The sequence below is a fragment of the Oncorhynchus gorbuscha genome, linkage group LG14 (assembly GCF_021184085.1).
Source record: "Oncorhynchus gorbuscha isolate QuinsamMale2020 ecotype Even-year linkage group LG14, OgorEven_v1.0, whole genome shotgun sequence".
In the NCBI taxonomy this organism is placed as follows: Eukaryota; Metazoa; Chordata; class Actinopteri; order Salmoniformes; family Salmonidae; genus Oncorhynchus; species Oncorhynchus gorbuscha.
In genome coordinates this window covers 22848149-22861168 of record NC_060186.1, presented here as the reverse complement: position 1 = coordinate 22861168, position 13020 = coordinate 22848149, and the positions used below count along the sequence as shown (strand labels likewise).

The 13020-nt window shown below is 46.2% G+C and overlaps 1 protein-coding gene across 3 annotated transcripts in view; it reads right to left on the bottom strand.

The window, feature by feature from the left end:
- Positions 1-1745: 1745 nt before the first annotated feature.
- Positions 1746-13020, bottom strand: part of dgki (diacylglycerol kinase, iota) — a 101643-nt gene continuing 90368 nt past the window's right edge. For 2 of the 3 annotated variants that reach the window (XM_046297503.1, XM_046297504.1), the window contains exons 17-33: positions 12528-12590; positions 12175-12248; positions 11871-11982; positions 11578-11664; positions 8952-9064; positions 7223-7285; positions 6784-6884; positions 6239-6318; positions 6065-6109; positions 5901-5970; positions 4326-4485; positions 4108-4133; positions 3909-3946; positions 3644-3764; positions 3489-3525; positions 3220-3319; positions 1746-2840 (exon numbers count right to left, since the gene is read on the bottom strand). In XM_046297503.1, coding sequence (XP_046153459.1) covers positions 2724-2840; positions 3220-3319; positions 3489-3525; positions 3644-3764; positions 3909-3946; positions 4108-4133; positions 4326-4485; positions 5901-5970; positions 6065-6109; positions 6239-6318; positions 6784-6884; positions 7223-7285; positions 8952-9064; positions 11578-11664; positions 11871-11982; positions 12175-12248; positions 12528-12590 — 1407 coding nt within the window. In that variant the 3' untranslated portion in view covers positions 1746-2723. The remainder of the gene's footprint in view (positions 2841-3219; positions 3320-3488; positions 3526-3643; positions 3765-3908; positions 3947-4107; positions 4134-4325; positions 4486-5900; positions 5971-6064; positions 6110-6238; positions 6319-6783; positions 6885-7222; positions 7286-8951; positions 9065-11577; positions 11665-11870; positions 11983-12174; positions 12249-12527; positions 12591-13020) is intronic. The other variant, XM_046297505.1, reaches the window with a different exon arrangement.

Sequence of the window (13020 nt, the reverse complement as noted above, 5' to 3'; positions counted from 1 at the left end):
GGCAGGCAGCCTTGATATTCAACCACGCCAGTGTTCAAATTCATCTCCACAGAAACTATGAAGGTTGGGAGGCTTAAAGAGACTCTCCTCACAGGCCCTCGTCACTGTGACCTCACCGTGACATCACGTCAATGACCAATCAAAACACAGGAAATGTTGTCAGAGGCAGCACTATACGACTTTTAGAGAATACAAAATAAACAACAACATTCAAGTAATCCCATGGTCTGAAAAATACAAAATCAAATGTAGAACCATTACACATTTCAAACCTTACCCATATTACTTAGGTATGAAACAATTCAAATCTTAATAATTATAATAACATAAAAATAATAATGCCAGTTTGTGATACCATTATTATGGAGTAGCAACTTCCAAGGAGGTAAGACAAATGCCATGCACAACAATTGTTGAATAATAAAGAACACGAAATCATTTTCAATCTATTCATAAGTAACGGATGTTTGTCTCATAGAGATAGACAAAGGACTCATCTTTGTATCTGTGCCATAATGGCATACGTGACTGCACGGGCATCTCCATGTTAGAGTAATCCATTTTCTTCTCAATTTGTATGAGAAAAAAAGCGAAAAGCTTGCATTGGTCATTTACCACCACCTGCAGTTCTAGAATCCTGAACAAAAGCTTGTGTGTCACTTGTGGATTGTGGCCACTAGATGGCGGTAATATATCTTAAAGCCATTTACAAACCATAGGCAACCCAATTTTGAAGAAGTAGAGGACAATGTTCTGATCATTGGCTGATCGCTCCCAGCCCATAGGAATCCTCACCCAGTTGACAAAAATGGAATGGTTGAAAACGTAATGGCAATTTCCATGCTAAAACGGGTTATATACATTTAGATTCCTCTATCTATCTCCATGGTTTATCTCTCTCAGCACGACCAGGCAGGGTAGTGGGGGATGGAGGGAGGCAGAACAACTTCAAAACATTTCAATTTCCTGGGTCATGTTGGACCACTGATAAATGCTGGGTAAATAAAACAAGGTGAAGTGCTATAATACATCTGTCTTGGTTTTCAGAACGGTCATCTGAACACGGCTGTTTTTACAATACCTACCAGTAGTTTTAGTGTTTTAACCATATCAAGTCAACCAAACCAAACCCACCCCACCCACCCCACTTCACATTGACAGAAACACAACCACACACACACACACACACACACACACACACACACACACACACACACACACACACACACACACACACACACACACACACACACACACACACACACACACACACACACACACGGTAAGAAATTGCACATTAAACACTCCTTGGTGCCATAAGGGACCGATAAAACATTAATGTAATGTAAACATGAATAGAGAAACGCACAAACGTCATTCATTCATATTGCATTGAATATGGCTCAGGTTTGTTTTGAATTAGTCTCTCTCAAGCACACCACACACACACACACACACACACACACACACACACACACACACACACACACACACACACACACACACACACACACACACACACACACACACACACACACACACACACACACACACACACACACACACACACATTTACATTTACATTTAAGTCATTTAGCAGACGCTCTTATCCAGAGCGACACACACACACACACACACACACACACACACACACACACACACACACACACACACACACACACACACACACACACACACACACACACACACACACACACACACACACACACACACACAGACACACACACACACACACACACACACACACACACACACACACACACACACACACACACACACACACACACACACACACACACACACACACACACACACACACACAGTCTGTAGGTGTGTAGAGCTCTAGGTTGGGTGTGTAATGGGTCCCCGGGGCTGCATGGAGAATCAGTCCCGTCTCTCTTTTCGTTGTCTGCCTAAGGTGTCTGTCATCTCAGGTCCGACACTGGCCTCCAGGGGGCTTAGAATTGGGATGGCTACAAGCCTAGCAGTGTTGTTGGGATAGCAGTAGTGGTATCCTAGTGTAGCAGTGGTAGTAGTATGGAGGGCGCTGGGTGCTGTCCCTGCCTCACAGTGCTGTGTGTCTTTGGCACACGTCTGAATGATTCACAAAGGCCTTCTGGGAAAATACGTATATTGAGTACGCGGTTTAACCGTGGTTGAACCGCGTTGGTACAGTATGTAAGGCTACAGGGCCGCACTGAGAGAGGGTCTATGTGTCGGTGAACCCTCATCTCTGATCCCTGACCCCGAACCCCCTGAATCCTAATCTAGCCCAGACCCTGACATTCAGTGAACAACAGGCAACTCCATACCCCAACACTCCCATACGTTTACAATCAATCAATAAATTAATGAATAAATAAGACCAATAATAAATAATGATTTCGATGAAACATTTTCCTGTGCAGGACAGGGCAGAGTCATGCTGATGAGTCTAAAGCGCGTCAGGCTGCTCCTGTCTGTCCATCTGTCTGTCCATCCCTCAGTCAATCTATGGAGGTGGGCTAACCTCTCTCCTCCATCTCTCATCCTCTTCTCCCTGTCTTCCCCTCTCTCTGTGTGTAGTCTATTTCCTCTCTCTCTCTCTCTCTCTCTCTCTCTCTCTCTCTCTCTCTCTCTCTCTCTCTCTCTCTCTCTCTCTCTCTCTCTCTCTCTCTCTCTCTCTCTCTCTCTCTCTCTCTCTCTCTCTCTCTCTCTCTCTCTCATACAGCAGTCTCCAGATCTTCATGGGAAACAGTGGTAGGGAGCTGTTTGCTGGTCAGGTAGGAGGCCAGCTCTTGGTCCCCCGCGTTACGAGCTTGCTCCACTGGTGTCTTGCCCTGTGAACACACACACAGCCACACACGTGTGTGGATACTTCTACTCCATTAAACAAACTCTCTCTTATGTGAGAGCTTGCCTTTGTTTGTGTGTGTGTACTGTGTATGTTCTGTCTGTGTGTGTGTGTGTGTGTGTGTGTGTGTGTGTGTGTGTGTGTGTGTGTGTGTGTGTGTGTGTGTGTGTGTGTGTGTGTGTGTGTGTGTGTGTGTGTGTGTGTGTGTGTGTGTGTGTGTGTGTGTGTGTGTGTGTGTGTGTTTGTTTGTGTGTGTGTGGTGCAGTACAAGTGTGTGTGTGCCTGTGTGTACTGTGTGTGTGTGTACTGTGTGTATTCTGTATGTGTGTGTACTGTGTGTGTGCGTGTGTGTGTGTGGTTCTAACCTTGAAGTTGGTCTTGATGAGGGAAGCTCCGGAGTCCATGAGAAGATGACACACAGCGTGATGCTTCTGAGAGGCCGCTTTGTGCAAGGCAGTGTCTCCTCTGAAAAAACACACACACACACACACACACGAGCACACAGTTCACGCAAGCTGCAGGCTGCCTGATCAGTTTGAGGTATAGAAAAGTGACTTCAGGCACAGAAACCAGACATTCTTCAACGTTAGACCCTCAGACAGACAACAAAGCCGTAAGCCAGTGGGCGACTTACGTTTCTCTGTTGGTTAAATCCAGGAGCACCTTTGACCCTAAAAGAAAACAAACAAACAGAGCCAACATTTTAGCGAACATCAGAGGTTTGCAAACAAGCTCATTTGAAGGATGCAATAAGAAGCAACACACACACACACACAGACACACACTCACCGTGCTCCAGTATGAAGTGGACCACTTCAGTGTGTCCGTGCTGAGAGGCCAGGTGTAGTGCACTACAACCAGTAGAATCCCTCACCAGGAGGCTGGTCCCGCGAAAGAAGCTGCCCGACAACTGAGAGAGAGAGACAGGTAGAACACCGTTACGAGAGACACGTACGTATCGACTTCAGTAGTGCATATTACGTCAGGAATGGCTTTGAGCTGGTTCTAGTAAGACAGTCAGATGTTTGCAAGGGAGAAGGTCGAGGTATCTAACCGTAGTCAGGTCCCCAGAGGAGGCAGCCATCAGCATTGCTGAAGAACACACACACACACACACACCACTATCAGTTAGACAATGTTATAGGGTTACACGTGCATTAACAGGAATCACTCCCACTGTAAGGCAGGGTTTTTATAGATGAAAAACATGGGTTTACAAATGTTCTTCTTTCATTAGATGCAAAACATCTCACCTTGTTCCTCAGACGTCAGAGGGCTCCTGCACCAGAGAGACAAATAGATGAAAGGACTGCGACTCTCAACACGAAATAACGTTAGAGGTGTGTGTGTGTGCGCGTGAGCGTGAGCGTGAGCGTTTGCGGGTCTGTGTGTGTATGCATGTGTTAACACATCTGTGTGTGTGAGTGGGTGTGTCTCTCTCTCTCTCGCTCCCTCTTTCTCTGTCTCTCACCCAGAGTTGGGCTCCACCACCAGGTCAGGCATGCCTGTGGCCGGTCCCCCCGCTACTCCACCGTGGTCCAGGATAAACACCTCTTCCAGGCAGATTTCTGTCACATAGTGCAGGTGCTCCTGGGCCTTGTCTATACGGTAGAAACGGTCTGCAGACGTAGCTGGGGAAAGGAGACTTGGTTTAGAGAGATGGTGTGAAAGGAGAGAACAGCTCACTGTCACACAGTCGATGTCTTACAGTCACACAGTTAAACCGTGTTAAACAAGCCTTCTGCAGAGACTTCAGAGGCCCACTTTACATGAGGAACAACGGATGGAGATACATATGAGTTGAGACATACATATGTCAACTCAGCAACAAAAGGAAACGTGCGCTGACTATAATCTGCGTTTATTTTTAGCAAATTTAACATGTGTAAGAATTTATATGAACATAACAAGATTCAACAACTGAGACATAAACTGAACAAGTTCCACAGACATGTGACCAACAGAAATGGAATAATGTGTCACTGAACAAAGGGGGGGTCAAAATCCAAAGTAACAGTCAGTATCTGGTGAGCCACCAGCTGCATTAAGTACTACAGTGCATCAACCATAAGTTGGTGGTTGAAGATATCCCTCTAGTGGTGTGAGGGCTGTGCTTTGGCAAAGTGGGTGGGGTTATATCCTTCCTGTTTGGCCCTGTCCGGGGGTGTCCTCGGATGGGGCCACAGTGTCTCCTGACCCCTCCTGTCTCAGCCTCCAGTATTTATGCTGCAGTAGTTTGTGTCGGGGGGCTAGGGTCAGTTTGTTATATCTGGAGTACTTCTCCTGTCCTATTCGGTGTCCTGTGTAAATTTAAGTGTGCTCTTTCTAATTCTCTCTCGGAGGATCTGAGCCCTAGGACCATGCCTCAGGACGACCTGACATGATGACTCCTTGCTGTCCCAAGTCCACCTCGCCGTGCTGCTGCTCCAGTTTCAACTGTTCTGCCTTATTATTATTGGACTATGCTGGTCATTTATGAACATTTGAACATCTTGGCCATGTTCTGTTATAATCTCCACCCGGCACAGCCAGAAGAGGACTGGCCACCCCACATAGCCTGGTTCCTCTCTAGGTTTCTTCCTAGGTTTTGGCCTTTTAGAGAGTTTTTCCTAGCCACCGTGCTTCTACACCTGCATTGCTTGCTGTTTGGGGTTTGAGGCTGGGTTTCTGTACAGCACTTTGAGATATCAGTTGATGTACGAAGGGCTATATAAATACATTTGATGTGATTTGATTTGATCCCCTCCTCATGGACTGCACCAGATTTGCAGTTCTTGCTGTGAGATGTTATCTTTGAAAGACAGGGTCCTGAAAAAGGGACGTTTCGTTTTTGCTGAGTTTACAAGTAGGCTAAAGCTCTGGCACATTTACAGAAATGCTGAATTTGTGTTTTGAATGGGGTTTGTGCCCTTCAGGGTCTGGTAAACAACAAATCCGACTGATGGAGGGATTGTGGTTCCTAAATGCTTGGCAATCCTGTATTTGAGGCTGAATTTGCAGGTGTTTTGAACCTAGGTGAGTGATGTCACTGAGTGATGTCACTCACACTCCAGGAAGCTCCAGTTGGGGGACAGTCTGTGGGCGGAGCCAGGTCGCGGTAGACCTCGACACTCATCCTACAGAAAGAGGAGGGAAGGGATGGCCAGTTCAGTAACAACTCACCGATAGCATAGTCAGACATAATAGACTGAAAGAAAGACAGACAGGAACCTGGTAATGCACTCGGTGGCCAGCAGATGGAGCCGGATGAAGATCCTGTTAGAAATAGGAAACCCCAGCAGTGTTTCAGAAAATAGAACAATCACCATAGCCAAATCATATTGGCGTGAGTGTGTGTGCACATGTGTGTGTGCAAGTGTGTCATGTGTCTGTGTGTGTTCTCACCTCCTGTAGCCTGTCTATGTAGAGCCTGCAGGTCTCCAGGTCACAGTCCCCTCTCACCACCACAATCCCCACAGCGATCGCTGCAACACACACACACACACACACACGCGCGCGCACACACACGCACACACACACACATGCACGCACACACACGCACGCACGCACGCACACACACACACACACACACACACACACACACACACACACACACACACACACACACACACACACACACACACACACACACACACACACACTAACACTTTAATAATGTTTACATATTTATGCTTTACTCATCTCATGTCTATACTGTATTCTATTCTACTATATCTTAGTCTATGCCGCTCTGACATCCATATATTTATATAATCTTAATTCCATTCCTTTATTTAGATTTGTGTGTATTGTTGTGAAATTGTTCGATTTTACTTTACTTACTTATTACTGCACTGTTGGAGCTAGAAACACAAGCATTTCTCTATACCCGCAATAACATCTGATTTGAATCGATGGACCCTTCAACAAAGACACACACACACACTCACAGATGTCTCGGAGTCGCTCCCTGTCGAACTGTAGTCTGTCATAGTCCTGCAGACTGATCCGGTTGACTCTGAGGCGCAGGCGCTCGGGGACAGCATGGGGGCTGGAGGAACACACGCACGTTGAAACGTCTCAATCAACGTATGGCTTCATTCCATTTTTTTCTGTTCAGTACCGGAAACAAATAGGATGTGTGTATCCTCTCCCATTGATTGCGATCTAGCAATGCCAGGACAGACTACACTGTGCTACAGGACAGGGTGGACTCCCACAGAGACAGACACTAGGAGACAGCACACCGGCAGGTTCGACGGGCTCCGCATGCAGGGGCAACCATATACTTTAGACGTTTACACCCACTTACTCTACACGGTACTCGACACAGGCCCATCTTTCTCTCTCTCAGACACTCTCTGAAACGCGCCGGGTTAGAGTACTTACACAGAGAAGGAGTCAGGGGGAGCAGAAAGGCGACGCGGGTCTGCTGCACACACTTTCTGAATGCTGCAGTCGTAACAGACAGGGCGGGGCGAGCACAGGGGGGAAAACGCAGGCCCAGAGGGGAGGTAAATATCAAGGAAAGAGAGGAGGAGGAGGAGTCGACATGAGGGTGGGGAGAGAGGGGAGAAAGAAAGCATCAAAAAGACAGTCGAGGATGAGGACAGGGAGGAAGCCCATGACAGATTAGAGTATTGTTGCAGAACACTAAGGCAAAAACCAGGCACAGCTTTAGTTACTGTAGCTTGAGTAGAACCACACTGAGTAAAGAGCAACACACACACACACACAACGGCAGCTAGATACACACACACACAGGCATTAGTGCTGTTGGGACGATCTGCTTAACAGGTGGTAGTAAGTGGAACAGATGGTTAGAGGAGAAACTAACTGTGTGAAGGGAATATAATGAGAAAAAGCCCTGAACAAGACCAAGAAACTGAACTGTGTGTGTGTGTGTGTGTGTGTGTGTGTGTGTGTGTGTGTGTGTGTGTGTGTGTGTGTGTGTGTGTGTGTGTGTGTGTGTGTGTGTGTGTGTGTGTGTGTGTGTGTGTGTGTGTGTGTGTGTGTGTGTGTGTGTGTGTGTGTGTGTGTGTGTGTGTGTGTGTGTGTGTGTGTGTGTACAGCAGCGGTGGGTTTACACCTTGAGAGATACTGGTCTCAACCACTAGGCTACCTGCCACACTCCAGCCATTCTCTTTGGAGAGTGTGTGTTTATTTTTTATTTCACCTTTATTTAACCAGGTAGGCAAGTTGAGAACAAGTTCTCATTTACAATTGCGACCTGGCCAAGATAAAGCAAAGCAGTTCGACAGATACAACGACACAGAGTTACACATGGAGTAAAACAAACATACAGTCAATAATACAGCATAAACAAGTCTATATACAATGTGAGCAAATTAGGTGAGAAGGGAGGTGAAGGCAAAAAAGGCCATGGTGGCAAAGTAAATACAATATAGCAAGTAAAACACTGGAATGGTAGTTTTGCAATGGAAGAATGTGCAAAGTAGAAATAAAAATAATGGGGTGCAAAGGAGAAAAATAAATGTGCGTGTGTGTGAGTAAGGGCAGTGAGGTCTTGATCCCTAGTGCTATATTGGCCTGTATCTTTGGAGTGTGTGTGTGTGTGTGTGTGTGTGTGTGTGTGTGTGTGTGTGTGTGTGTGTGTGTGTGTGTGTGTGTGTGTGTGTGTGTGTGTGTGTGTGTGTGTGTGTGTGTGTGTGTGTGTGTGTGTGTGAGGGCAGTGTGGTCTTGATCCCTAGTGCTATAATGGCCTGTATCTTTGGAGTGTGTGTGTGTGTGTGTGTGTGTGTGTGTGTGTGTGTGTGTGTGTGTGTGTGTGTGTGTGTGTGTGTGTGTGTGTGTGTGTGTGTGTGTGTGTGTGTGTGTGTGTGTGCGTGTGTGTGTGTGTGTGTGTGTGTGTGAATGAGGGCAGTGTGGTCTTGATCCCTAGTGCTATATTCGCCTGTATCTTTGGAGAGTGTGCGTGTGTGTGTGTGAGTGAGGGCAGTGAGGTCTTGATCCCGAGTGCTATATTGGCCTGTGTGTGTGTGTGTGTGTGTGTGTGTGTGTGTGTGTGTGTGTGTGTGTGTGTGTGTGTGTGTGTGTGTGTGTGTGTGTGTGTGTGTGTGTGTGTGTGTGTGTGTGTGTGTGTGTGTGTGTGACTCACTCATTGAGCAGGGGTACAGAGGTGCGTCTCTTGCTCTTCTGTACCATGTTGGCCTGGTTGCGTAGGGAGATGCGGAGGGTTGATGGGGCCAAGCGACACGGCTCTCCATCCACCTACACAAGCGTACCCACACACACACACACACACACACACACACACACACACACACACACACACACACACACACACACACACACACACACACACACACACACACACACACACACACACACACACACACACACACACACACACACACACACACACACACACACACACACACATATCTGTAGTATGGGGCTTTGGGGCATTCTACAACGTGTCGGAAATGTTCCACAGGGATGTTGGTCCATGCTGATGCGATGGCATCACGCGGCTGCTGCAGATTGAACGGCAGTACATTCATGCTGTGAACAGCTCATTCCATCTCATCCCATATATTCTCTATAGGGTTGAGGTCTGGGGACTGACCAGGCTGAGGTCTGGGGACTGACGGACTGACTGAACTCTCTGTCATGTTCCAGGCTCTCTGTCATGTCCAGTGTTGGTGATGGTGTTCCCCCTGGAGCCGCTTCTTCTTGTTTTTAGCTGATAGAAGTGGAACCGGTGTGGTCGTCTGCTGCAATAGCCCATCCACGACAAGGACTGACTGGTCGTGCGTTCAATGGATGGTTGTGTTTGTCGTACCATTCTTGGTAATCCCTAGACACTGTCGTGCTTGAAAAGCCCAGGAGGGCGGGCCAACTCTGGGATACTGGATCCGGCGAGCCTGACACCGACGATCATGCCATGCTCAAAGTCGCTATGGTAACTAGTTTTGCCCACTCTAATGTTCAATAACTGAACAGTAACTGAATGCCTCGATGCCTGTCTGCCTGCCTGCTTTATATAGTAAGCCACAGCCACTTGACTTACAGTCCTGTCTGTAGGAGCGGTCCATTTTGGTGAACGGGGGGGGGGGGGTGTACATAGTGAACTGGCCAGTGAGTGTATATGTGTAGCCTGCACTGTAAACCCCGATATGCTGTCATTAGTCAAAACCTTGGAGGAAACCCGTTGCAGTTACTATATCTAATAAAGTTAGTAAAGTTAAGTGATTTTGTAGTCATTACTCAAACCGATACATCACATTAGACCTTATTTTGAGGCCTAGATTTATCCTAATACAGTGGCCTCATAGTTTTACAGGCCCCATCAAACAGGTTTGCAAGTAGGGTTGCAAATTTCCGGTAACTTTCCCCAAATTCCCCCCAACCCCAAAATGTAAACCCTGGTTGAAGGATTTCCAGGGATCTTCCAAATGGGATTTCTGGAAAACCTGGACATTTATCCAGAATTTTGCAACCCTACCTGCAAATCACATTATGCAGGTTTGCAAAGTGATGTGTAATTCCTATTGGAATCCAGCCAGAGTGGGGATATACAGCAGTTGAATTCACCCGCAACCTGCTTTCATAATGAGTGCCAGGGTTCAGAACAGTGCAAGGAGACCTGAGCCATTTCAACTGGAACAACCATTTCAGGGACAGGTACAAAACAAATCTAACTAGTCGGTCAAATTATTGGATTTGTTCAGAGAAATAAATGTTATTTATCTGTAGCATAAGATGAATCAATGAATCACTCAATGTACATGCAAAAACACAGATATTTTTTGTAATCTTCCTGCATTAGAACATGCTGGGAAAAAAAGTTAATTTATTATCATAATTTTTTTTAAAACTTGTTGTTGTGACTTCTTATTTAGTTTTGTGTCACACGACATAAACATTTTAGGTAATAACGACTTTTCATTGACTTTGAGTTCAACTTACTAGAAGTAGAAGTATGAGTTAAAAATGCCTTGGGATTTACAGTGTGGGCCTGTGTTCTTTCAATGTCGTCTCGGGCTGTGTTGTATCCAATGATTTATAAATACACTAGATCGCAAGCAGGGGGCGCTGTATTGAAGCCACCGTGCCTCCATCTTGGCACTGCCCCACCGGTGTAAAAAAAATATTTTGCGAGCTATAGAAAGGCAAATATTAAAGTCTATATTTGTTTTTTGCCACATTTATTCTATTATTCTATTACAGATACCTTAATGCATACTTTTAAATGATATTATATGAACTAAACACACAAATGTGTAAGTCGCTCTGGATAAGAGCGTCTGCTAAATGACTTAAATGTAAATGTAAATGTAAATTAAATATTTAAAAAAAGATAAAAACATTTTTAAAAACTTTTTAAAAAACACTTAAATACATGTAATTTTCTAAGTACATGTACTTAATTTTCTAATTACATGAATTCCATTAATTTCTATCCTTCTGGGGAGTGACAATATGGCCGACCGGTGGTTTCAAAGAACTCTCACTGGCAAATAAATAAAATAAAATAAAACTTTATTTGTCACATGCTCCGAATACAACAGGTGTAGTACACCTTACCGTGAAATGCTTACTTACAAGCACTTGACCAACAGTGCAGCTCAGGAAGAGTTAAGAAAATACTTACCAAATAGTATCAGCAATCCAGGGTTTATACACATCATTAGTTGTATCACTAGTGTGGGCCTGTGTTATATATCTGTAGTATTGGTCTGTGTTGTATCCAGTTAGTGTTGGCCTGTGTGAAATCTCACCTGTACAGCGATGGTCTTAAAGGTGGTCAGAGTCACCTCTCGACACTGGTGCAGCCTCTCACCATGACCTCCTACCTGCAGAGCCGCCTAGGGGAGAGAAAGAGGAATTACACCCTTTTGTTTAGTCATACACACACTCTCACACACTCTCTCACACACGTGCACTCACAAACAAACACACTCTCTTCCCCTCTCTCTCTCTCTCTCTCTCTCTCTCTCTCTCTCTCTCTCTCTCTCTCTCTCTCTCTCTCTCTCTCTCTCTCACACACACAAACACACACTCACACACTCACAAGGGAGGACAGGGTGAAGCCGATGACTTCGATACAGCCGTCATCATGGCGCTGAGGCTCAAAGTCCCGGTGGTCTCCTGTGTTCCCCCACGGCATGGTGCCTGCACAGTACCTACACACACACACACACACACACACACTTTTTAAAACACACATGATCCTCAAACACTCCATCACAAACAAATCCACAGTATGGTGAGCGTATAAAACTATGGGTAGGTTACGGACAGCCAACAGATGTATCAACAGCGTCAGATAGACAAAGCTGACCTGGGGAGGGGGATTGGGTGGGTTGAATAGCTACCTGGGGATGTTTAAGAAGACGATGCACTGGAACTTCTGCTCCTGGATCTTAGGAGTGAGATCCGTCCCGTCACACTGGGACAGAGAAAAAGAGGTTCATGGAACCCAGTAACTGAATGTAGAATCCAGGTCCTGAAACAGGGACCTGTCCAACGGCAGGTTTATTATCAGGCTGCCAGGGCCCTCTAACCTAAACCGATAACCTGTGACACTGTGCGTGTGTGTGTGTGTGTGTGTGTGTGTGTGTGTGTGTGTGTGTGTGTGTGTGTGTGTGTGTGTGTGCGTGCGTGCGTGCGTGCGTGCGTGCGTGCGTGCGTGCGTGTGTGTGTGCGCGTGCGTGTGTGAGACACTCACCACCACTCTGACATGTTTAGACAGATCCCTGGAGCTCCTCTGGAGGAAGTCAGAGAACGCAGCCTGACAGGAAGCAGAGACAACTCATTACATTCTATATACACCTCTCTCTCTCTATTCCCTCTCTCTCTCTATTCCCTCTCTCTCTCTATTCCCTCCCTCTCTCTCTCTATTTCCTCCCTCTCTCTCTCTATTCCCTCTCTCTCTACACCTCTCTCTCTCTATTCCCTCCCTCTCTCTCTCTATTCCCTCCCTCTCTCTCTCTATTCCCCCTCTCTCTCTACACCTCTCTCTCTCTATTCCCTCTCTCTCTCAATTCCCTCTCTCTCTCTATTCCCTCCCCCTCTCTACACCTCTTTCTCTCTCTCTGTTCCCTCCCTCTCTATACACTCCCCTCTCTCTCTATCTCTCTCTCTCTATTCCCTCCCTCTCTCTACACCTCCCTCTCTGTCCTCTCTGTCTCTCTCTCTGTTCCCTCCCTCTCGCTACACCT